The 25173-nt window shown below is 41.0% G+C and overlaps 1 protein-coding gene across 9 annotated transcripts in view; it reads right to left on the reverse strand.

Moving 5' to 3' along the window:
* Positions 1 to 1280: 1280 nt before the first annotated feature.
* Positions 1281 to 25173, reverse strand: part of KIAA0586 (KIAA0586 ortholog) — a 68405-nt gene continuing 44512 nt past the window's right edge. For 2 of the 9 annotated variants that reach the window (XM_048947271.1, XM_048947270.1), the window contains 2 exons: positions 24842 to 24923; positions 1875 to 2774 (listed from right to left, as the gene is read on the reverse strand). In XM_048947271.1, coding sequence (XP_048803228.1) covers positions 2629 to 2774; positions 24842 to 24923 — 228 coding nt within the window. In that variant the 3' untranslated portion in view covers positions 1875 to 2628. The other 7 variants (XM_048947275.1, XM_048947272.1, XR_007377497.1 and 4 more) reach the window with 6 other exon arrangements.

The following is a 25173-nucleotide window of genomic DNA, read 5'->3' on the forward strand; positions in this document are numbered from 1 at the left end:
TTCAGTTTTGCACTTTCATATACTGTGAGTTCAATCTGTGAGCAAACGCCCTGGTCCCAGTGCTTTCCTAATGTTAAGACTCCAGTGAGGTTCACCAGGAATTCAGCTGAACCAAAATATAAAGGCAGGGTTTTGGTTTCCACGCTGCAATCCTGAAATCCAATAACAACCTCCTCCCCCCAGCCCTCTGCTGCTGAGAATTAACTGAAAAGTATAGCTGTGTAGAGGTGGGTTTTTAATACTTTTCCTGGATGGAATTCTATTTGATGCTGCTAAGCTTTGATGACATACCCCAATGACTTGCTTGGAAGAAATCCATTTAGCGAGCTTGCAAATCATGCTGTTTCAGTTCTGTGAGTGCCCATGAGAAATGTGCATTTTCAATCATAAAAGCTGCAGAAACAAAATGGAACTTGAAGAGGCAGACAGATGAATTCCTTATCACGGCTTGGCTGTGTTCGCAGAACATGTGCTTACCATTTCAAACTCCAGAAAACTATTTACAGGGATCTGAAATACAAGACCGAATCCAAAAGTAAGAAATAGATACATTTCTAGAAGATGCATTTTATTTTCCCATTTCAAAGGAAAAAATGAGGGCCTGATTAAAAACAAAGCAAAGCCCCCAACCCCCACGCAGCCTTTAGTTTGTTCCTAGGGATTATAAATAGTCCCTTGTAATACGATCCATGCACGGGTGCCAGATTTACAGAGGTTCCCTTATGTTTATTTGGCAGGATAGGTTGTTTTGGGTAAGTTTGGGGGAAAGAAAAGCAAATACTTTGCGCTTTCTCCACCTCTCACAGTTCACTGTGAGTGGTAAATGGAGATTGCTGTGGGCAAACAATTAGCACATCCCAGTGCCACAGCATCATCCCACCAGCACCACCTAAATCACACTGCCAAGCACACAGGGGCTTCCAGAGATACTTATCAGTCATGCTGAGGTGAGACAGTACATAACTCTAGATGGAATTTTCAAAGCCAGTTGAAATCAGTCTTTACTGGGCATTTTCTTGCATATTCACCTAAAAACACAGCTTGTTTCTACACATCCCAGTCAATGACAATACCTTTGACTTAAATGCATTTGTTTCCAAGAAGAGGAGAAAGAACAGAATTAGAAAAACATGTGCAATGCTCAGCACTGCAGCCAGCAAAACCTGACACAGCTGTTATCGTGGTATGGGACAAATGCCTTTCCCCCCAGCCAGAGCTGTCTCACCCCTCTGTGTGCTCTGCTTGCCTGGAGATCCGTCTGCTGTCTCCTGTCTCACCCCTGGTTCAGCTGTCTGTGTTCTTGATTCTGTAACTGTACTTTGGTGAAACACAGTTCTGATCCAGGCCGACAGCTCTGGGCACAGGAGCGGTGCGGCTCATTTCACACATTTCCCATTTATGCTGCAACAAAGGGAATCTAAATTATATATTAGCGTTTTCAAAAACAGAGCAGGGAACTTGGAACATAATTTCATCAGAGATTTTCTCTTGGAGGAAAGGTGGCTTAAAGAGCTCTTGCCATCCCCACTGCATTTCCGTACCCCATAGGTAGTTCCAGTGCAACTCAGTGGTCACAGTGCTGATGGGTTGATGGTTGGACCAGATGAGCTTAGAGGTCGTTTCCAGCCTTAACGATGCTATGATTCGTGACACTGTATGGTGAAAACCAACCCCCAGTAATGCTGTCACTCTGGTATCTTTTCATTTCTTAAAGTGATGTTACATGAAGCCTGCCACGCTTTTACCCCCAAACCAAATCTGCTAGTTACATGTCTGTCAAGACAGACAGGAACACAACTCTATAACGTGCTCAAAGGACTTCCTTTAAAATTGAATCATCTGGATTATTACTGACCTTGAATGGTTGTAGCTCTCTCTTTTTCCATTTCCCTTTGCAGGTTTTGCAGCAAATCAACCGAACCGTGTGTCAATGAGATCAAAATAGAGCCAACAGGAACTTTAATCTGTCTCTGCTACAGAGAGATGAAATCAGTGCAGGCTCCATAAAATAAGAGTAATGGAAACTGTTCACGGTTATGAGTATCTGCAACAACAAAGTGTCTCCCATTAAGTGATGCACTGAAGCTGTGCAGATGAAGCTATACGCTCTGGCACCACAACGAGGTACAAGTCAACCAAAAAGGAGTCGTTTTTCATAGCTTTTGAGAGCTGAGTTCTGAAGATATCCATAAAAACACAATACTGATACAAAGACTTTGGTTTCATGTACGTTTTCCTCTGCCTCCCCATTTCAACTGTACTGATACTGTGCTGAGCCAATTGGTTTTTTCCACCATTGAGACAGACCTTTGCCATGGATTTTAATACTGATCCTTTTCACATTCATCCGTGCATACAATAAATATTTAAAGGACCTTCATATTCATTGACTGAAACACAACGATTCCAAAAGTACAGCATTTTATTTGCTTAAAAGCATTTGTTATATTCACAAACAGAGCCATTGCCTGAATTTACAGTCGTAACAAAATTATTAGAAAAACAGTAGAAAACAAGCAGTTCTGAAAGACCAGTGTTTGGATAAAACATCCAGATTATCACACGAGGCTGACAAACGTACTGAAGACAAAACCTTCAGACAGTGATTGTCATAAAAAGCCACACGCTTTAAAATGTATCTGCCCCTGAAGAATCTGAATCCCCATGAATGCTACTTATACTTTGTGTCTGGTCATCTATATTCATGGAAGGCAGCTTCACTGACATCCTTTCTGCAGAAACGTGTGAATGTAAATGTGGGACAACACTTTCTCCTAGGAAAAAGGAAAAAAAAAGCAGAACAAAACCACGTTATTTGCAGCCTACAACATACACAACTTAACTGTACTGAATTCATCTCCATATCACATCACCTCATGGGAATACAAGGAGACAGACATGCTCACTGTCCACAGTTTCAAGGCATTTCAGAGTATGCTGATTTAGCCATCACAGTTTTCTTGATAAGACAACAAAGGGATGAATATCTACGGATACAAAGGATGGACTGTATTTACACCTACCTACACATGTATACATGCTGTGAAAAGTCACAGCAGTGCTCAGTCCCCATCTGGGAAGCACTATAGGGAGAGAAAACAACCTGCAGGCAGGTACCGGAGGTAGGGAGGAGGGTGATGGGCAGAAGTTACTGCATTTAGCCCCAGGAAGGAGACAAGATGCATCAGTTTGTGGAGCTGAGGGAGCAAGACATGAATCAGGCTCCAGACAGGAAAAATAGCATTGGATGAGTGGTATAGCATTCATAGCATTCACAGAACCAGAAAGAGTGTTTTGAGATTGCAGTTGTCCTTGGGATATTTATTTTAAATGCAGCAGCTACAAGCAAAACAAACATACATGAGTCTGTGCTCAACAGCAAAGGCCCTTCTGGAGTTTGTTCTTTTTCCAGTGAGCTATAACAATCCTCCCTTCCTCTATCACAGGCTAGGTAATTAAAACAGTATTTTCTCAATGAAAAAAAAAAAGAAAGCTAGGCTTCCTTTCACCCCACTTAATTATCTACTATGTCACTATAGTGGTAATCTGCTTTCATCTGCCTTGTAGCAAAGCACGCTCCAAACGACTAATTAAAATAACAAAAACCCACTGCTAAAATAAAATTTCATTGGGTGTTTTTCATGTTGGAGCAGCTGCCAACAGCCTAGGAAGTCAAACAGAAATGAAGCCAGAGATGGTAAAGCCAGTTCATGGAGCAGCCTGTGTCAGCTGAGCCTCCTGCACCTCGGGATGGCAGCAACAGCACAGGAGCATGCGTGTGACCCCTGGGAACCAGTGTCACCTGCCTGCCACAGCTGCTCATGTGCTCTGCAAGAAGCAGTGGCTGTATTTTGACCACCGTCCTCACTTTCTGGATAGCCTTCTTCACTCCCTTCCTGAAACCCTCAGCACGGCGCAGATGCCAAGGCTTGTGTTGGCGTGGGCCCAAGCAAATCTAACACAGCAGCAGTAAGATGGCATGAGAAATTCAACATGTTCTGAACGTGATTCCAAAGCACATTACAGTAACACCACAAGGATGTGCAAGTAACATATGCGTTTTGTTTTTCCAGCAGTACTTCCATGAGCTTAGTCTGTAACCACGTTCGCATGACAAAAATAGGTTACCCAGAAGGGGAACAGAAGAAAAGCAAAAGCTTTTATTTGGTTAGACGTGAAGCTGACACACAGTAAAGACATGGATGTGTAATGCCCAAGGAAGTCCTGTAAATCATCCGAGACACCAAAGCAGCGCTTCAATTCCGCATGTAGGTTGATGCTTTCAAAGCTTGACTTTGCTAATAATTTCCACAGCCATGTCATATTCCATGAGGTCATTGTTTCAACAGCTGTTTTCAGGTTTGTTAAAAAAAAAAGGGGGAAAAAAAAAAAGAATATTCCCTTATCCCAAAGGCTCTGCAGTAACTTTGCAAGCATTTGACTCCGGGGTGCTGAAAGACCCTATGATATCAGTCTACATTCTTCTTAACACGTACTCTAATATATTTTACAGACGTACTGCAGTTCAATTTTATGACAGATGTAAAATGCTAAAAGGACAGAGAAATCAACAGAATAATTCCATCTGCTTGCTCAGCTGAGAAATTAGCAGGTCCTGAGTAATCCAAACATCCCTAAAGAAAAGTGCAAGAAATAACCAAAGCAAACACTTCTTGAAGTCTGAAGTCTTTGACTGTGTTAAGATACGAGAAAATACAGAACCTAGATTTTCAGCACTTTGACTGTAAAATATGATGGATATCCTGTTTCACCTCCTCAATAAGCTCGGCTCCATGACTGTAACTTTCCAAGACACAAAGCTGCTAGTCCTACCACTATGTGGGCCCAAAGATGAAACTGCTCTGTTACCCCCACACGTGCTTTATCATTTTCACCTCTCCCTGAATCTCACCTCTGGCACGCACTGCGCACACATACAGAGATGCCTATGTGGATAAATGCACAAACACGAGCACGCAGGCTTAAAATGCTTATTTCTATGTTCACACACAAGCTTTAAAGCAGACATATTTTCCAGTGTCTATACTGAGCTTTTGCTGACCATCAGTGATGGAGCTTGGACAGTCCTTGTCCAGGTCCTTAACATGATACTCCATTTCATTTCTTCCCTCCCTCCCATCAGAGAACAGCTCACAACCAAGCCTAAGAAGCTTTCCTCTTACACACCAAACCCTTCACAGTCATAAATATGCACACAGCATTGGTGCTTAGAACCTTCTGATACGCCATAAAATAAATATGGAAAATTCCTCCATTTACAAAGCAGGGCAGGGCAGGACGATTGGTGATCTTCACAGCTTTTTCTCTTTAGAAGTTCTGGAAGTACTCAAAACAATTTTGTAATCATGTACTTAGATGTATTTATAAAACTTTTCCTTGTTAAAATCCAATAAATGGAATGAGTGATCCCAGGTGACCTCCACTTCTCCGAATTCACTGTCACCATCTCAAAGAATACTTTCGTATAAACTGTGAAAACTGACACCCTTCCTACGTGTGTTTAAGGGACTCTGCCTGGTAGAAACTCAACGGTGACTGAAAACATCTTGATGACCCACTGATGGAAAATGTCAGATCTGCGATTAGGGATTTTGCCTGTGCTTGGCAATCTATAACAAATTCGTGTACAGTACTAAATTTCCAGATCTTTGTTTAACAGAAACATAAAAATTAATGGTGTGTCAACCATCCAGTGACCTGTGAAGGGAGTTTTTCTCTAAGACATACCGTCACACAGAGAGTATGCTATATACAAGTGTATCGTGAATGTATGCCAAATGGAAAAGGAATTAAACACGCTGAAGGGAGGTTTTGTTACTCATACCATATGGCAACAATAAGAACAAAGAAAAATGTTTAAATCTTTCCTTTTAAATTTTTAGATTTGGCAAAATAAAAAGACTAAACAAGTCTGACTTTTAAGCCAAATAAAAACCATGTGCTTTAACTCCTTACGGTTGGTGTCCATACATTAAATAAAGTTTCCATTTTTAATTTATCAAGAGGTAAATCAGACCCTTATCAATAAAAGGACTTATCTTCACAGACAATAAATAGGGAGGATTGGGACCCAGGTTGTTGTTGTAGTTTATAACTGGGACTATAATTACTCCAATTAACTGCATATTACTTCCTGAAGTTTATGAACAACCATCACCCTCCAGAACCCTTTCTCTACTCTTTTTCCGATGTAAAAACTGAAGCAGCTAACTTCTAGAGCAAGAATAACTTTCCAAGCATATGAAAAAAACAAGTCCACTGCAGAACTCCCATTCCTTTAATGGCACGGGTTGATACGAATGGCTTGTTTCTTCTCCTGCCAGGTTCCAGCTGCTTCACTTTGTTTATTACTGACTTCAAAGATTAAAATGCTGTCCTGTCCCAACAAATAACTTCCTCCAGATGGCATTATCTCAAGTGTTCAGAGCACAGGGGATAGCACAGCACCTGCGAATCTGTAACTCGGCATCTGAAAATCCCCAACGAAAGTGCCTTAATAGTTTTTACTCCATCCTTCCCCCATTTTGTCCACTCATTTTCATACCTAGCTGTACAGTTATTAAGCACAGCAAGGCAAGAAGCGGTATTTTCTGCAAAGTCAAGATTATTCCAGACTTAATGGGTTGATATATATCAATAAGAAACAGGCATATTTTGATGTAAGCAGTCCTGAGGGCTGAATGAAAAGAGAAAATATACTGCAATGTCAGTCATGTAGCTAATTATATTATAAGAAATAGTATTTCCAGTCAAGTTTCATGTCAAACTATACTCTGTATACTGAACACATAACTCAATGTTTCTAGGATTTAAAGGCTTATACAGTTGAAAGTTGGTCTGGTAAGGAACTGGTCAGATGGCATCAAGATGGCAAAGAATACAACATTCTCAGAAGGGAGCTCAACCATCAGTGGCTTCTGAAATAACCCAGCCATTTGGACAAGATTGTTCTCCCCTCATTAGAAACCACAGGTCCTCCACTCTTCTAGCCCTGGCCCACTTCCACCTTGAATTCATGTGCATGTTTATGCTATTATGGAGAAGATGTCCTTTCCCAGCTCAGCCAAAAACGAAGCAAAAATGTTTAAGCACGTGTGACTGTGATCTCACTGCATAAATGCACTGCTTAGCACAGGGCTCTTGAAGGCAGGTCAGATCTCTGGCTTCCATGGGGTTAGAAACACAAAAGCAAGAGAACAAGATGCTCTGCAAATGCGAGCAGTTTTGTTCTCTAGCTCAAAAACAGATCATCCATAACTTAACTGCTTTCATGACAAATAGAAAATTCTCTAGGCAAACTGAGGCCAAATTTCCAGGGCTGAGTTACACGAAAGGGATAGATTTACAATTAAAACACATCAGATATTCTACAGAAATGGACTGATATCTGCAGGATTTGAGCCAAAAAACGTCTGGATCTAAAAGCATGAGTCTACTGCTTGAGCTGAAAAAAACGGTTTCATTCTGGAAAACTTCAGCCAACTCATAAAATCCAATAAGTGGGCTACAGCCACCAGAGGAGACAGAAAACTCCATACTGTGAGTTCAGCTGAAGGTTTGACCTAAACTTGGCAAATTCCATCTTCACATGGTGTAGTGTACTTACGGAAATTGTGTGTACATATACACAGAAAATAAACATGCAGACACACACACTCTTTTCTCTTTCTTGTTTGTTTGTTTAAACTCCAATGTATATCCTGCTTATAAACATTTGGGAAAAGGAAATAAATCAGACCCTGAGTCAGTGCAGGAGGGTGGGGTATGGGCGAAGCAGGGAACGCGTTTTACAAAGCAGAATATTTGAAAATGATTTTTTCCTCCTCTCAAGTCTGAGTTCAAGGTTCAGCGGTTTTCCAAAACATGTTATATTCCCACCAATAGTAACACTAAACAGAACAAAAACTAGAAATACATAAAATAAACTAGAACCAGATTGTTCAAAATCCTAACGGAGTTGTTGGAGACCGGTAGGGAAGGGCAGACAGAAAGCAGCTCCAAAAACATCTAGGAATGAGATTGCAGAGTTTACTAAATAAATATTTTCTTTTGGTGACTAAAATCTACCCTCCTCCCTTCGATCTGACATACTTTGTGCTGTACAATATCTCACTGTTCAACAATGAAGTTCCCTGGCTGCAACTCTTGCTGTTGTTTCCCAGCAACTCACTTCCAGAAGATGTGCAATGATCTTTCCGTACAACTGCAATAATTATTAATACAAAGAAGAAATAGAAAAGTCAGCTCCAATTCTCCTTGCAGAAGCCTGTGATTTTTGGGACATGAACATGAATACTCATTTTGTAACTTGTATGCATTGCTTGTTTCTTGATTGCAACCATTTTGTTGTAAAACAGGGAGAGGAGGGGTCATCTGCAGTAGACCTGGAAACAGCAAGTTTTATTCAGAGGTAAAAGAGACAGTGAACAACAGACAGCAGAAGGAACAGCAGGTACAGCAACACTAGAAAAATACCACAAAAACAAGCATTTTGTGCAAGGCTTGAGGGAGCAATCTCTCAGTCCACAAAAAAAACCCAGGTAAACAGCTGGTGGGATTGGAAAAATCTGACAAGTGATCATTAAAAGCCATATATTCATCTTTTTTCTTTTTCTTTTTTTCATTTTCTGCAAAATCTAAAGGTGAATGGATGGGAAAGTAGTAATATAAAAGCAACACATACAGCTCTGCTATTCACACCTTCATGTTTGGGGATCCAAAAGACATTTTCACGCCTGCTGTCAAAGCAAAGCAAAACAAAGCTCAAGGAGGAGGAACTTTTTATTGGGAAGGTTGAGCAGGTAGCATGAGAACAAGAGGAAATGGTTATAAACTGGAAGAGAGTAGATTTAGACTAGATATTAGGAAGAAATTCTTATAGTGAGGGCAATGAGACACTGGAACAGGTTGCACAGAGAGGCTGTGGATGCCCCCTCCCTTGAAGCATTCAAGGCCAGGCTGGATAGGGCTGTGAGCAGCCTGGTCTAGAGGGAGATATCCCTGCCTACAGCAGGGAGGTTGGAACTGAGTGGCCTTAAAGGTCCCTTCCAACCCAAACCATTCCATGATTCTGTAAGAAAATGGACTCATACAACCAATAGCACGAATTCACATTAATTCTGAAATGAAGTTACACAGACCTCCATCAGGATGCAGTCATTCAGTACAACCTAGCAGTAAGCTTGGCTCCTCTGAGACGTCTTATCTTTACATATTAATTGCAGTACTACTGCCTGCACCTTATCTACACCGTACCACAGTGCTAGACATAATAGTGTTTGTAGCCTACATGAGGAGTGTCAAGTTAAAAAAAAATCAAAGCACCTTCATAAAAGTTCCATGACTTGTTTTTATTTCGAAATAATTAAACAATAATTTACACAAGCTGCTAAGAGTTGGACAAACAAATTCTATAATGCCTCACGGCAAATCAGGCTTGCAATGGGTTTGAAAATGAGCATCTTCCCAAGGTGTGGTGAAATGAAGATGGGTGTCCCAGTGAGGGAATCCCAGAGGTGACATTCTTTATAAGCAGGCATACCTGCTAGCAGACCTGTTGGGTTACTCTAGAATCCACTCCTGTCTCAGAATTTCTGTTTGGGTCAATGTGGCCCATGCACTGAACTACGATGGCTTTCATGCAGCCTCTGATGTGCAGTTGTCCAGATCACTTGGGATGGGTGCACACACAGTTCAAGACAAACAGCTATCAGACAAGTTCTGTGTGTTGCAGGTCAAGACTGAGCACGTTCTCTGCAGTGATGTTCACACTGCATGTGCTTAGTAAACATTATCTGCTATCCAGCTCTATTAACTCAGCTCATCTATTAAGGCCAGCTAGGAGACTTTTAAAAACAATTGTTAGGAATGTGAGACAACAAACTGCAGAGCATGGGCAAGAAGCCAAGAGCTACTTTCTATCACTTAAAAACGTGACGAGATTCCTTGATGCACTCTCTCTCAACCAAACAAGTGGATTTCCTGGCCAGAGAGTTTCATTCCCTCCAGCCATGGCAGCAGTCAGGTCAGCATGAAAGCTCTGGGATGGACATCAGGAAGAGAAAACCTTCTGTAGCACACAGCCCCTCCAGCAGTGCTGCAGGGCAGAATTTTCTCACTGTGAGTCACTCATCACCTATACTGAAGTCACTACTTGCATTCTTTTAACAAAAATCTACACAAGACCTACTCAGAATAAAAAGCTGTTCAAATGACAAGTGTTTTCTTCTAGATGATCACTGTCACCTAGCTGTAATCCTCCATTCTACAGACGTAAATATTCACAGGACCTTATGCATTTGTTTTCATCTTTTTTCACTTTTAAGGTCATGGGATTCTGCATATGGAAACGGTTTGCCAAGACTGCCATTACTGTACCAACACTACAAAAATCTGGCATATTAAAAAGCCCATAGCTACAGCACAATTACTCAATTTTTGTAATTGCACCCTTTAAAAAGATTATGATTTTTTTTTCCCCATAGCAAAACAAGACAGAACAAATCCAGCCCTATGCAGTTTTGCATTTTGCAATTCTGCACAGACATTTCTAGCACGCGTGCCCACAAACTTGTTAGAAAGATCTCCCTTCAAGACTTATGTTAAATAGCAGAAGGTGGCAATTGAAGATCTTAATATTTGTGCATATCAATTAACTCTGAAAGATGTATGAAGAATAAGTAATTCTAGGAAATTTTAAGTGGCAAATAATTTTTCCATTAGGTCAGAAAGAATACTACAGTAATCTACACCAGCATGATGTTAAAATAAGGAATACATTCAATGTCTTTAATAGCAGATGTGCTGGGACAGAGTTAACGTGCAAAAGTTCAGACCTTATTCTGCCAAAGGGTATCCAAAACTTCCCTTGTAATGAGCACCCAACATAATGACAAGTAATGTTGTCTACAATCCAATACTCTGGACCAGAGAGTTGGAAATGTTTGACAGCATTTTTTTTTCTTTCTTGTGCTATTTTAACATTTGCACACGTCAAGAATGTTTAAACTTTGTGAGTAACGATAAGCATTCCTCCTTGGAAAACAAAACAAAAACCAAAGCCTGTTACACGGGAAAGAATAAAACAAGATTCCTTTGCAATACTCTATAACAGAACTCACAAACAGCTTTAAATCAATAGAGACAATGAGCTGCAGAAACACGTTGCTCTACAGCTATGCTACCAGTTTAGCACACTACACCCCCTTCCTAACTTCCCACGTTGCTGCTTATTGTAATGGCTCACGCATCCACTGCTGCCAGTTGTTGTACAAAGCAAAGAAAGGCACTGCAGACTGTTCCCTCTAACACTGTGCTTCTGGAAGATGCGGTGACCAGCGGCTCCCCACCAGCACCAGTAAAACCAACAAACTGCTAGCAACCCTGGAGCTGCTCTGCAGTCTTCAAGCAGCAGCCAGGCAGTGCCTCCTGGGACACAAACATAACTACTCAGAATCACAGAATCATTTGAGCTGGAAGGGACCCTTAAAGGCCATGTGCTCCAACTCCCTGCTACATGCAGGGTCACCTACAGCTCAGTCAAGAGCCTGGAGGCTGGTCCAACCTGAAATGTAAGCCCCGCTCACATCGGGTTCTCATTTGGGCAGATGCTCTTTACTTCTAAAACTATACACATATACAAAAGTTGAAGCATTAATTGATGGTGATAATTCTTTGTAGTCCCCAGTGCCAACTTGCTTTAGAAAGCCTTGCAGCTCTTTGACAGTCACTCTTCCCAGCCCAAAGTGTTGGTGCCAATCTTGGCTTGTACTCGGTTCACCAATAGGTTTCTTCATTGCTTTGGGCCACATGATTAATAGAGCTCGTAAGCTGTCTGAATGAAATTCATTTATCACTTGTCCAGGTTTAAATATTCCTGGCCACAGCACGGGGAAATCTGCACTGGAACAGAAAGCAAGAGGAACTCAAATAGGCATGCATGGGAGCGGCTGCTTGCAGTGGTGTAAGTGCTGCGTGCCAACTTGTTGTGACTCAGTTAGGTGAATGGGGCAGATCTGTGGGGCTGCACACTCTGCAGCTCCTGAATTCAGCTAGTTACAGTTTGTAGGAACAGCAATTATAGAGAGCTCCTTAAGAAAGCACCTTTGCAAACCCTCTATAGAACTGACAACAACATAAAGCCAATTGTTTACAACAATCCTAATCTGTCACAATCACACCCAGTGTGCAACTACAAAAAGCACAGGGGTAAAACATTCCTATCTAACAAGTTCTGCAGTCCTGAAGTTCAGGTGAGTTTGTACCAAACACGCAGTTCTGCAAAGGCAGCAGCTGAAGTCCTGGGCTTACAACATTTGCAAGTGAAGAAATAGGATCCAACTTAGCTACATGGGTACCACAGGTGTAAGCAAGTCTATACAAAACCTTAATGCTGAATAAAATCACCTATGAGTCATTCAGGTCCATAAGTAATTACAATTTACTGTTATAAGCCAAGGGAATTTCAATAATTTGATTTTAAAGCAGCTCATGGAATTTAGTGGCTCCCTGGTACCTTACTTGAAGCAAATTTCTTTCCATTACGTATATATTCTATACAATCCTCTGCACTCCCAAGTTCAGGAACACTCAGATAAATCAATCTGCTTTCATGCCCTTTCTATACAGACTCACAGAAGAAGCAAAAATTTAAAATGCATTATTTGTTACCTTTTTTCCTTCTGTCCCTCTTTGTTTCCCTCTCTTCAATACAGACTATCATGAAAGAAGTGATTCCAGAATACAGTTACAAATTCAATACATGCACTCATTTAGGAACATATTTCCCCTCACTAAGACTTATGCCACACAACAGCCTACGCAAGAGCAGAGAAAACCAAATGCTTAGAGATCATCACATCTGAATGGCACTGTTATTTGATGCAATTAGGTTGTTTTCAACCATATTTAAGGGAGAGAACGCACATGCTGCAAGGCCTCTCAGAACAGGACTGTCTCCTAGGATGAGGAAAGCCTGGGTTCACGCCTGGGGCCCCTCGAGGGTTCTGTAATGCAATCTCTAATACAGTTTTACCACCCTACAGGTTAGAGAGAGTTGTCCAATCCCTGTTCCATCAGGAGAGAAACAAGTTCATGCACACTTGCTGCTCTGTATTTTCAGAGAGCTACTTTGAAAGCAAGCAGAGTGACAGCCGAGGTGCAGTGTGATTCACACAGCCCACATTTATCACACTCAGAAAGCTTCCTGACCACTGCTGGCAATATATTCTCAATCTGATAAGAAAAGTCCCTATTAAGAATCATTTGCTTGTTTAATTTTCACTTATTGAGCTTTAATGTACCATAAAAGTAAGTAATTACAACGGTGCCTTAAATAAATATTGCTTGTCTTGCGCTCACTAATGTTTCAGAAGAACACGTAACTGCCTCTAGATACAGGAAGCTGCTGGAAAATAAAAACGGACCGATCACATAAACTCACGTAAGAGCTTTAAAGAACTCTTGCTAAGGACCGAGTTCAACAAAAAATGTATTCTGTTCACTGTACACACGACACCAATGGGAATAAGGGCCAGTTCAAGTTCTAAGTTACCATTACTTGGGTAATAGTTTCAAGCTGCAAGGCACAGCTGTATAGGCCCAGCCAGACAGGCTATCACAGCAATGCTTTGATAGCATGGGGCCCTTAAGTGTCAGGATATAGAAAAGGCAGCAGTTGTTGGCTGTGAAAACAGTCTGATACAAACCAGATGGGGACTTACTTGATGGGCAACACAAAGGAAAACAATTGGCTCATTCAACAAAGTCAGGCCACTGCCCCAGAGAATTAACAGAAGACAATAACAGTCAACCAGAGTTGATGCAAACAAGAAACAGCCATGTGGTTATGGTTTAAGGAATTGTTTCTCCTCAGACTAAACATAAAGTTTTGATTTCTAATTCTTATATTCATTAATTTCAGTCTAGTTTACAAGCACCCTCTTCCTCCAAAGCCTTCCGTGTAATTCATTTATGCAGCACCAGCCTTCGTGCACCTACTTAACCCAAAAAAATAATAAAAAAAACTCACACGAGAAGGCAGGCTGCATTAATCTAATGTTCCCTGAAGAATGCCAAGACCACAGACAGCTTTCAGAGCTGTGTCAGAACGACCCTGCAGATGCACAGCACACAGCGTGCTATCAGGCACACTCACTCTGAAGCATTTGCATGAATATGGATGCATATTTACCAATTCATTCTGATTTTAAGCAAATGGAGCCCAGTGGGTCATGTGCTGGGTAACTGGAGCACAGCTGTTCTCCCAGTTCTGTGAAGAGTTCTGTGGTGTTATTTATTTTACTTTCTCAGAAGTAAACACCAGATCAATTATGTTACCACATAACGGCTTTGTTTGTCAGGCTACAGTTGGAAGTCTGTTAAAATAGCTATTATTAAACTTTTTTTTGAAGTAATCAGAAATCTTAAAATTGGTTCTTTCAGCCATAGCTGAAAAAATCCCCAAGCCAGCCCCTTTTAGAAGCAAACTCGTAGAAGATTATGGTCCAAAATCTTAATTGCTCTTGCTGTTTTATTACAGGAAATATAAAAGTGACATGTGCAAAGGTATTTTGATTACAAATTACTTACAGAGATTGCACAATAAGTCAGACCACGGAGGGCCTTCTGCGATTTCACTCTCAGACTGAAAACATCTGAGCTTTCTTTGCTTACTCTCCAGAATATTCTCTCTGGTGAGCTCTGCACTGCGGTGCTCTGTGCGTGCACAAAGTCTGACAGCACACACTGGAGGACAAACACACACTTGGGATGCCCAACTCGGTGCACCTACAAATCGCAGTGACACAGAGATGTCCTGGATGCCTTCTGAAATCACATCATCCTGGGGTCTGTCAGCTCCAGCACACATCCCCTGAGCTTTGCAGCTGCTGCTGGCTGCTCTGTTGCTGGTTGACAGATTGCCAAGCAGGGCTGCACGATGCAAACTTCTCCTGAAGATACCACTCTGACCTACAGAATCGTCCTGGTTGGAAAAGACCTTCATGATCACCAAGTCCAACCACCAACCAACTGTGGGTATGCATGGAGTGTACTCTTTTAAGTACTTCACTTTCCATGCAGGCTTGCAAAAAGCAGCTGAATTGAAGAGCTGAATGGATGCTCTCATTTCACAGCCCGTCATAGGGCAGACAGAGCTAGAGGGTTTGTCCTAAAAAAAGAAAAAGAGCTGCTGAACTAATGAAATACAAAGTCAGGGGCAAACTGCTCTCTTAACTGCTTCTGTCTCCTAGCTGCAGGGGTGCTCATGCCTGTGAGCATGGACTAAAATGCTGCCTTGGCTGCATTCAAAACAACCAGCACAGATCATAGGTAGAAAAGTACATTTTTGCTTCAGTTTCCTGCCATAAGCACAAAGCCAATGCTTTAACAAAACCGTTGTGTGCTGTGCTCTGTCTGAGCTGAAACATCTCTCCAGCAGAATCGTGAGGCTGATTTCCAAGAGCACAGCCAAATTCTTGAAACCTCCAATGAAGGGGAGGGTTGTCACATCATAGCAGAGAAGGTTTTGCCTGCAGTGCTGCTATTATTCATTTTTCACATCATATATATTGAGGTCAGAAGACATTTTTTTACATAGAGCTGCAACTTTCCTCGGAATCTCTTCGTCAGGCTGCTGCTAGATTACAAACCTCAGGAACAGAACAGCCTTTATCAGACTCTACCCACAGAGATACCGCCTGCCTTAGCCCTGCATTTAAAAGCAGATGGGAGAAGAGCAAAAATCTCTTTAAACATACATCTGCCTGCACAGACAGACCCCAATGCTTCTAGCTCTTGTAAAATGAGCTTGGTGAAAGTGGATTTAGACAGCGTTCAGCAGAGACCGCCTCCACAAAGGCTGCATGTAAAGGCAGCTGGGGCAGGAGAGCACGGCTGCCTGGCCATTAAGTGAGGACTCTCAACAGGAAACTCTTTCCCCTTCTTTTCTTACTGTTGTTTTTTTTTAACTCAGGAAGGAAGCTCCCTCTCCAGAAACAAGCATTCCCTGTGTAATCTCGCTGCTCGCATGTCTCCAGGATCGCTTCCAATTACTCAAACGAGCAACATGCACTCTAAAGAAGCTAATGGTGTATTTACGCTGTAACACAAGCTAGTAAATATTTCCCATTTATTAATTGTGATTTACATAACAGCGCACAATGGCAGCTGTTAAGTAAATAAAATAATTTTCTCAAGATCTGTAATTATGGTTTTACGATTATAAAAACAAACTAAATAACAGCAATGGAGCAAGCGCCAGCAAATTCCATGCCTTCTATTTCTACTGAAGATCCAGTGGCCTGACAAGGGACAGAAACTGCAGCTCTTTTACTGCCTTTAAAACAAACACAGCCCTGCCTATGTCTCGTGATAGGTACAGTGCATAAAATGAGGCCATGATGCACAACCCTGAGATTATTGCTTTACTGTAACAAGCAGGATGGAGGCCAGCAGGTCAAACCATATTAAGTCTAACCTGCTTTCAATGCGTCGTTTTGACCCAAAACATAAATGCAGTGCTCCCAGACTCTGGGTGGCCTGTGAGATGCACATTTCCACTGTTTGTGCATGGCTGATTATTATTTTGCACTGAAGATATGTACCTACCTGACCCTAAAACAGAAAGCATTAACAGAGAGTCAAAATTGTGCTGTACGAAAGAGAAACAGCGACCTTCCTGCAGCCAAGGCACTCGGAAATACATGCTTCTCACTGACCTGCTGTGTATTTTGTGTCACACTCTGCAACTTAAGTTGTTTAGAACTGTCCATAAGAACAGCTCTTCCTGCTCTAAAAGTAAAGTTTTAGATAAGGAAAGCAGTCTCTATACAACAAGAGATGCGAAGGTTCTCAATCTGAATTAATTTTTTAGGTAGACTTCTATTTTCTTCCCCTGAGTGACAGCACTTGTGATGAAAACCAGAGCGCAGTAGTCTGCAGACAAAACAGAACCCACCTCCATTATTTATCACTGCTCCTTGCAAACACAGCCACCAGAAGTATATTTTCAACAGGTATTTCAGAGAACAGCATCTGTAGCATTTAATAGTATTTAATTAGAGGCAGCCTTTGTATTGCTGCAGCAAGAAGAAGGTACCAGAAAAACTTGGCCGTTGTTCAATGCATAAAGCAGGAGGGCTGCTTAGTCCTGGAGGATTCAGAAAAACAAGTGAATAAAATACCAGCCAACCGCACTGCTCATGAGTATGAGAACTGCCATCGAGTCATGCACTCTTACAATACAATCAGCAATAAAATTAAAAAAAAAACTAATGTTGCAATTTGATTTGACAATTTGTGGATACCAATCAACTAAGTATCCATATTACTGGCTCAGTAGGTTTCATTAAGAACAACTTTACAGCTATGCTTCTGCTCTGTTAGCAGTGCACAAACTTACAAAGCATTCAGTAAAGAAAACAAAACAAATTTAATGTCTGAGAATGATAGCATTTGTAAATCTCCTTTCTCCTTCATAAAAGAGGTTTGCAAGCAAAGACTGCAGATTATTCATCGCTCACATTAAGCTGCCTCCACATGGCACATATGCCGTCGCCCTGGTAATTTCTCTTCTACCCAGGCACTACACAAACAGCTGGCTCCTTTCGATTTTTATGCAGTGCTTTAAGAAGCTAAAATGAGACTCCTCTACAAACAGGTAAAGCTGAAGGGTGTCCAGCTGCCTCTGCCAGAGATCAGCGCAGCCAGCGCAACCGGGACAGCAGAAGCTGTTCATTCTGTTGCTTTGCCCTCAGCCATGTGCAAGCTACTAAATTATAAAGGGCAACATCTGCTTTCCCTGCCAACCAGCAAAATAAAACAAACACAGTGTGTGCTGAGGACAGAAAGCCTACATTTCTCCTATCGCCGTGCTGTAAATGTTTCTTCAAGTTGAAATATGTGTTTGTAATACTCCTTGTCTTCATCTGTCACCATACGGTATCCATGCAATTTGTCACCAGCCTCAAAGACTTCCTGGTCTGATACCGAAGCTTTTTATAAAAGAAATGCAATTTTCACACTGAAAAAGAAATGTGAGATAAGAGGCCTTCTTAAATGACTGTCTTAAATGCCTGTTAACCCAATCCAGGAAGGCAGCCTTTAAAGATACTACGGTGTCTCCGCCAAGCCAGCAGTGGGTCCAGCTGGCACAGCTGGCACTGATGTACCAGGCTGCAAACTGCAGGGACTGAGGGTGCAGTCACCTTGTTCAGAACGTTACCTTTGCAGGCTGTGATCTCTAGCAGAGGCATAGCAACCCCAAGCAAATGCTTTGCTGAGTAAAAAACAGCAGTATTCATAGAATCACAGAATGCCTTTGGTTGGAAGGGATCTTAAAGATCACTGAGTTCCAACTCCCTGCTGTGGGCTGGGAGCTCAGGCTGCCCAGGGCCCATCGATAGGCTTGGCCACCACCAGGATGGGGCACCCACAGCTCTGCGCAGCAGTGCCAGGGCCTCACCACTCTTCAACTAAAGGATTTCTGCCTAACATCTAACCTCAATCTCCCCTCTTTATTTTTAATGTCATTCCTCAGAAAGCGTTTTGTTATAATGACACAGTGAGGCGCATCTTTAGAAGCAGTAGAAATCTCACTTCAAATTTGTCATTCCTGCTGAAGAACAGGCACATGAATTAAAGCACTGCAAGACCACGCAAATCTAATGCTTGTCTGCAACATAAAGACAATAGAAGGTGGTGTGTTAAGGGACTTCATGCTGTATATTCAACTGAGCAGCAAGTATCTGCCATGACCTATTGCAACACACAGGCCACACAACAGCTCAGGGTGCTTACTTTCTAGATGCACATCAGTTCCTTCTTGTTAAACGATGGCACGGAGCTGTGGAACCATTAATTTGTGAGAAACTTCTCCCTCCACAGAAGAGCTAACTGGAAACAGCCCTCAGGCTGATGTAAGCATTGAGTACATGGGGAGTCTCTGTCCTTAGGTGGCTTGCCTGAGCCCATTAATTTGTGTGTGTGTGTCCCCCATTTATACAAGCAATATTTGTATGAAAGGGGAAAGCAGGTCAGCCCAGCCGGCTTGCTACCATCTGCTTTTATTCAGAGTTACTCAAGATCAGTGCCAGTGGGATCAGTGCCCATTTAGGGGGTTTATTGTCCGTATTTATTTTTTGCTCTTTACAATGAAGGCAACAGCAATTACTGTAAGTTTGTAAAAGTGCACACAAATCATAATACACAATACAAAGCTGCTTCAGTCAGATCCTAGCCTGTTTACAAATCCTCCACAGGCTGTGAGAAAGACTGCTTTGGCACAACTTGGATAGCCTGGTGAGGAGCCTGCTGGTGCCCAGGAGATCTCAGACTGTATCTGATACTTGCTGTCAAGAGCACGGCATCTCCAGCAGATCCACCAGCACATGAAGAAGTGGATGAGCACCAGGGAAATTAGCAAAGCTGCTGTAACCTACTTATATGAAATCCCTCTTTGCTCCTAGACTGGCTTAGAAAAGGTGGATTTATACTACTGGAAAGTGGAGCTGGTAAACAAAAAAAAAAATAAATCAGAGGTAAAAAGCCAGAATGGAAATAGAAATTTCAGCTGTTCAGAAATTTGCAATCTAAGCTTAAGGAGAGAATCAGATGAGAATAACAAATATTTACGTTGAGCACCAGTAAATCTGAAAAAAGACAAGTAAAAATCCAAGTGTTTCACAGGCTCCAGGGGAAGTGATGATGTGAGTCTGAATAAGTTTTTCTTTCCCTTTCGCCAGAAAAGCCCCACCTGTGGTGCTGGAATTTTGGTGAATATCCCTTCTGCTGCATAGAGACTAAAGGAGAGACTTGGTTACAGGAGCAAATCCCAGACCTCAACAAAATGTGCATAGTTCAAGTATAAATATCCATTCGAAAGTGAGAAATAAGCAAATCTGAACTTGAACATAAATCTGTGCAGAGCACTTGATGGATACAAGGCATCACCTCCGCAAACACCAAAGACTGAAAAGGCTCTGCCTTTGCATGCACTTCCCACTGCAAAAGACCTCAGCACAAGAAGTGACCTGGCACCTCTGTGCCTTTTAAGGAGGAACGCGGTAAGAGAACTCTCAGAAGTAACTTTCAACCTCTTAGAAGCTGAAGAAAATCCCAAAGTGACCAAAAATCTAATGCAAGTACATCAAAGAGAGAAGGGAAAGATAATATGTCGTGGGGACTTCAGAGGAGAGCATCTTCTTTAGTCAGCCAGTAACAAATCCTCACGCTGCAAAGCAATAGAAGCTTACTTGGTCATTTTCCAGTATAAACTGTATGTATTTTTTAATTTTCTATTTCTCTTATGATTATTTGTATTAATTAAAGTGCCTTTTGCCTGAAAAATAATTGAGGCAGCTCAGTAGGGAAAAAAAATCCAACGTAGATATAAATGGCACTTGATAGCTAGGTAATATTTACAAAAGCAAAGCCATTCAAAGCTACTGTCCTCCACGTCCTGTAACACAGCCACATACCTACTCACAGCAATTCTGTATTCTACTCAAAGTAGCAACTCTGACGTGTGGCTGCTGAGGATGTTATGTGCAGATATGCCAAGTGCTGTCTTACTACGGAGCTGCTTGTTTTGTAATGTCATGTAACTACTGAGGTTACACAGTGCAGAAAAAGCAAATGAATCCTGTTTGAGAAATGGTGTTCTAAGCCACGTGGATTACCCAAAAGCAAATGGTTACTTACAGAAAAGGCAGAGTTTCCATGGGAAACGCAGCTTTGCATTTCCTGACTCGCCTGAATGTAAAATATATTAACTGAATTAAGGCAGTGAGCCACCCGATATCATGGGGAGGTAATTGTACAGGAAAAGCAAGAATCTTAACTAGGCCACAAACAAAGAGTTCTGAAGAGCTACAGGAAAAAAAAAATAAGAAAAATCACACAAAACTCCACAGAACAAACATTGGCTTGTCAAATGCCATAATTACATCTAATTGGTTTCATAACTGTAATTTCCAGGATTTTATCTCAGAAATTAGTCGAATTCAAGGAACAATGTAGGCTATGCAAACTACTCCTACTTCTTGGGTTGTGGTGGTACTCTGCCTACAGCATGAAAGAACAGCTCTGTTATGCTTCACTAGCTGCTGTTTTCAGGGTGGTTTGGACAGTCTCGAGCAAAAATCTTGAGAGATTTTCAGTCCAAAGAAAGAAACATCGGGGTATTAAAGAGAAAGTAAACTTTCAGTAGAACTGTTGTTGAGTTTGACCAAAACAGTTCCAGTTTCAAGAAAAAAAATTAAGACCTTTGGTCTTATCCTCATCTTCTTCCTTCCTATTGAAGCATCTGTTGGAGATTTGGCTCACACCACAGGAGATTTAAGAAAAAATAGCCCCAAACCTAACTCAAAGCAACTTCAGGCAAACGAAGAGAGACAAGAAACTATTTAGTTGACAATTTTCAACTGAAATATGACAATTTTCAGTGCAGCACAATGGCAGCGTGAACAAAGTAGAAGGCCATGTTTAGAACTAAGCAGTGACTCTGGAAGTTTGTTTGTTGTTTTGTTTGTTTTTAAATCAATTGTTTAATGACTTCTTGCCCCCTTAATTCCTTTATTGCACAGATCATCTCCTCCACAACAGTTGTGCAATCCTTCTGCGGCAACAAAGCCAATTGCTTTGTTTTCCAATATTACTTTCCCATGTACTTATGGCTGCCTGGCTATAATTCACTAGCTGGAGATAAAAAGGAATTATTATCATGAAGTTATGCTCTCTAGATTGCATTCTGTGACTGTGCTGCAGAAAAATCATTAAGAAACATTGACCTCTTCGTTCTGAGCTGCTCAAATGTTAAAATGCTCTGCAGCCAAGCATTGCCACCTGTTCTTTCATTCTAATTTAAGAATTCTCAATTAAGTTAATGCAAACCCCAAAAATGCTTGTATTCTGGAAATAAGTGCATTTACTAACCATGACAATTATTATCATATTAAATTCATGAAGATATATGAAAGACTGGTATAAAGATTAAAGGTTATTATAAAGCCAGCAATACATATGCATGTATATTATATGCTACAAATACATGTTTTCAAACCACTGTCTCCACTATGTCTAGAGAAGGCACACATTTCAATTAATAATGCATTCTGGCTTTACTTTCAATTGTAACTTTCGGGAGACATTACCCTTTCAGGCATGATATTGTAACAGTCCTACTGAACTTCAACTTTCATTAAAGGACATCAATCAACTTTCTTTCAGTAGAAACACATGTTCGCTGTAGACCACAGAACATTCTTGAACAACAAAAGAAAGTTCTATTGTGCGTGTACTTGTGACCACACGCAGAAGATAAATCAGACCTCGCCACGTATTTATCAGTTCTGTAAAACAAATTTTAAGTCCACAACAAATTCTCTTTTCTCGTCACACTGAATTCACACTTCATCCCAGGGCTCTGGATTTTCTGAACTCTAATACTGATACGACCACTTATCCTTTAAAAAAGACCCAAATGATTTTGCCTCTGGAATGCTTCTCCATTTGCAAGCAGATACTCACTGTCCCTTGCTATCTCAGTAAAGGCAGCTGTTTGACATGAAGTTTAGCAAACAGGGGGCTTTGATCTTACAGTAACAGATGTGCTTAATTCTAAAATCTTGTATTTACTTAAACCCATGTGTACTTATCAAGTTGCAAGTTTTCTTTTTTCTTTCAAACGATTCTTATTAATTTTACCCTCAAATTTTTGACTAAGTTCAATGTGGTAAAGATTGCACAGGCAAGACCTTCTGTGCTTATAACTGACAGACAGTTGCTTCCACTTGCAAATCCTCTAGATTTTTTTATTGGCTCATTAAATATGTATATTACAAACGAGATTTAAATTATCCCTGTATATAAATCAACTTCTTCGGTGCGTTCCTTGCAAAGAAAATTGACTACTGCCATCCTGTGGTTAAATGCTTTCATCTGACAGCTAAACTTGGACGGGGTCCAAATAATTTCTATTATTATTATTATAGTACAGGTAATTTTCTTTATTATTTCTTAAAGGTAAGTATTTCAGAAAGCAACAGATGTGATAAAAATACTTTACTCCATGTCCATCTGTCTCCAATGCTCGACTCAAAGATACAGACCAGAAGTGCTGCCTTGTTGGGGCTTTAAGCCAAAGCTGAGGTGTAAAAACATGAAGTACAGTGTTTAGGAAAACCACCCAACCCTTCCCTCCTCCTCCTCTCTGATGCTTAACAGGAAGTGGTGGAGAAGAAGAAGAAAAAAAGACGACATAACTGTAACCACCAGCAAGGAAGACTGCTTTTGAAGCTGGGAAAGGTATTCATCCAGGAAGGCAGATGTGCTACACGATTTCCTTTTCTGCAATTTAGAGGTTTATTGGAAATTCACTTTCCTCAAACAATTCCAAATTTCTGAGAGGCAAAGTACAGTTCTTCCTATTAGAAAAAGTCATTGTTACATTTTCCATCAATATTAAAAAAGAGGTTAACTATTTTATTTAGTAAATAAAATCTATTTACCCACTAGCTTAAAAACATATGCTTATAAATGTCCCATATACAAACACCAAGGTGTGCCACTGCAGTTCTGGGAGCTTCCCCACTAATTGTGCATAGAAGCTAAGTTTTACATTACTCATCCCCTTCTTCTTTATATGTAATCCACAGTTTTGCAATTAGGTTCCAAGTCCCATGACCATAACATTGGCTGAGGGCTTTTCTTCCCACTTACAGTTGAAGCATAACAATTCCATCAGAATTACACTTCCCTTGGATGTTTTTTTTTTTAAATAACTAAATGAAAGAAGTTCAAAGAATGATTTTACAAAGGCTTGCAGGAAGAATTTGACTACACAAGGGTAGAGTAATTATAATTGCATGCGTAGCAGACCTGCAGGTTTTTAGATTCCTGCTCTTAGCACTTCAGATTAAAACTGCTACATCTCATTTTACCACCTCCACAAACTTATTATCTGCTAAAATAATGAAGTATTGCAGAAGCATGCACAGTTCATGTTATTCCATCACTGCCTCGAACAACAGTAAGCAAGAAACATTCTCATGTAGTGTCATTAATACTTTTAACAAACACTGTCAAATAATCTCTAGAAATAGAAGGCTTATGCATAGATAATAGCATCCCTCCGAGAAGAAAGTCACTATCTGTTACATGCTAGCTTGAAACTCATTTTAAATCAGGCCACTTTAACACTGAAAATGTCTATTTTTTCCACATTTGCATGATCCCAACACTTTGCACACTCGTTCAGTTTGCCTCCAGCACCCCAGCATTTTCTCACACACGTGAACTATTGCCATCTATCACTGCATGATGAGTACTTTGTTTACTAAAAGCAATTAACGATTCAGTTGACAACATCATATGCACATTGTAAAGCTCTTAGCAAACAGAAGTTTAAATAAAGACTTAATGTCAAGGATTCAGAGCATCACAGAATGCCTTGGGTTGGAAGGGACCTCAAGGATCACGAAGCTCCAACCCCCCACCGCAAGCAGGGCCACCAACCTCCACATTTCATAGCAGCCCAGGCTGCCCAGGGCCCCATCCAACCTGGCCTTGAACACCTCCAGGGATGGACGGGGCATCCACTGATGACATGACATTACAGACAGCTGCCTTTCCAACCTTTTCAGAGCACCCCAGCAATTATAAAAATTATGAATACAGAATTGCGTACAAACCTGTAGGAATTTGGGAATTTCACAGTAACAAAAACCTTTAACATCAGATCCTCATCACACATGAGCATACAACAACATTTAAAAGCAGTGTACTTAACTGAAAGAACTTTGCTTGCTTATGCACAACTTACCATCTTCTTGCATCTCTTCGGATTTCCTTCTCACATGAACAACTCGAGGTCGCACAACTCGTGCATCTCCTTGGCTTTCTTCCTATGTAACATACGTTAAAATCATATTAGAAAACTGACTTTTTATTTAAAAGCACAGTAAAATCATGCAGAGCTTCAAGAAACATCCAGAGAGGTTTTTAAAGATTCATTAAAGGTTATGCACTTGTTCTACTTCCTTTCAGCTTCAAAAGAATTCAGATCTGAATTAGCTGACTGCAACTCTAATTTCTCCGGAAAGATGATGGCAAAGTGCCAGTTAGACCTGCAGACATAGGAGAGTCCTTTAACTC

This window comes from Lagopus muta, chromosome 6, assembly GCF_023343835.1.
Source record: "Lagopus muta isolate bLagMut1 chromosome 6, bLagMut1 primary, whole genome shotgun sequence".
In the NCBI taxonomy this organism is placed as follows: Eukaryota; Metazoa; Chordata; class Aves; order Galliformes; family Phasianidae; genus Lagopus; species Lagopus muta.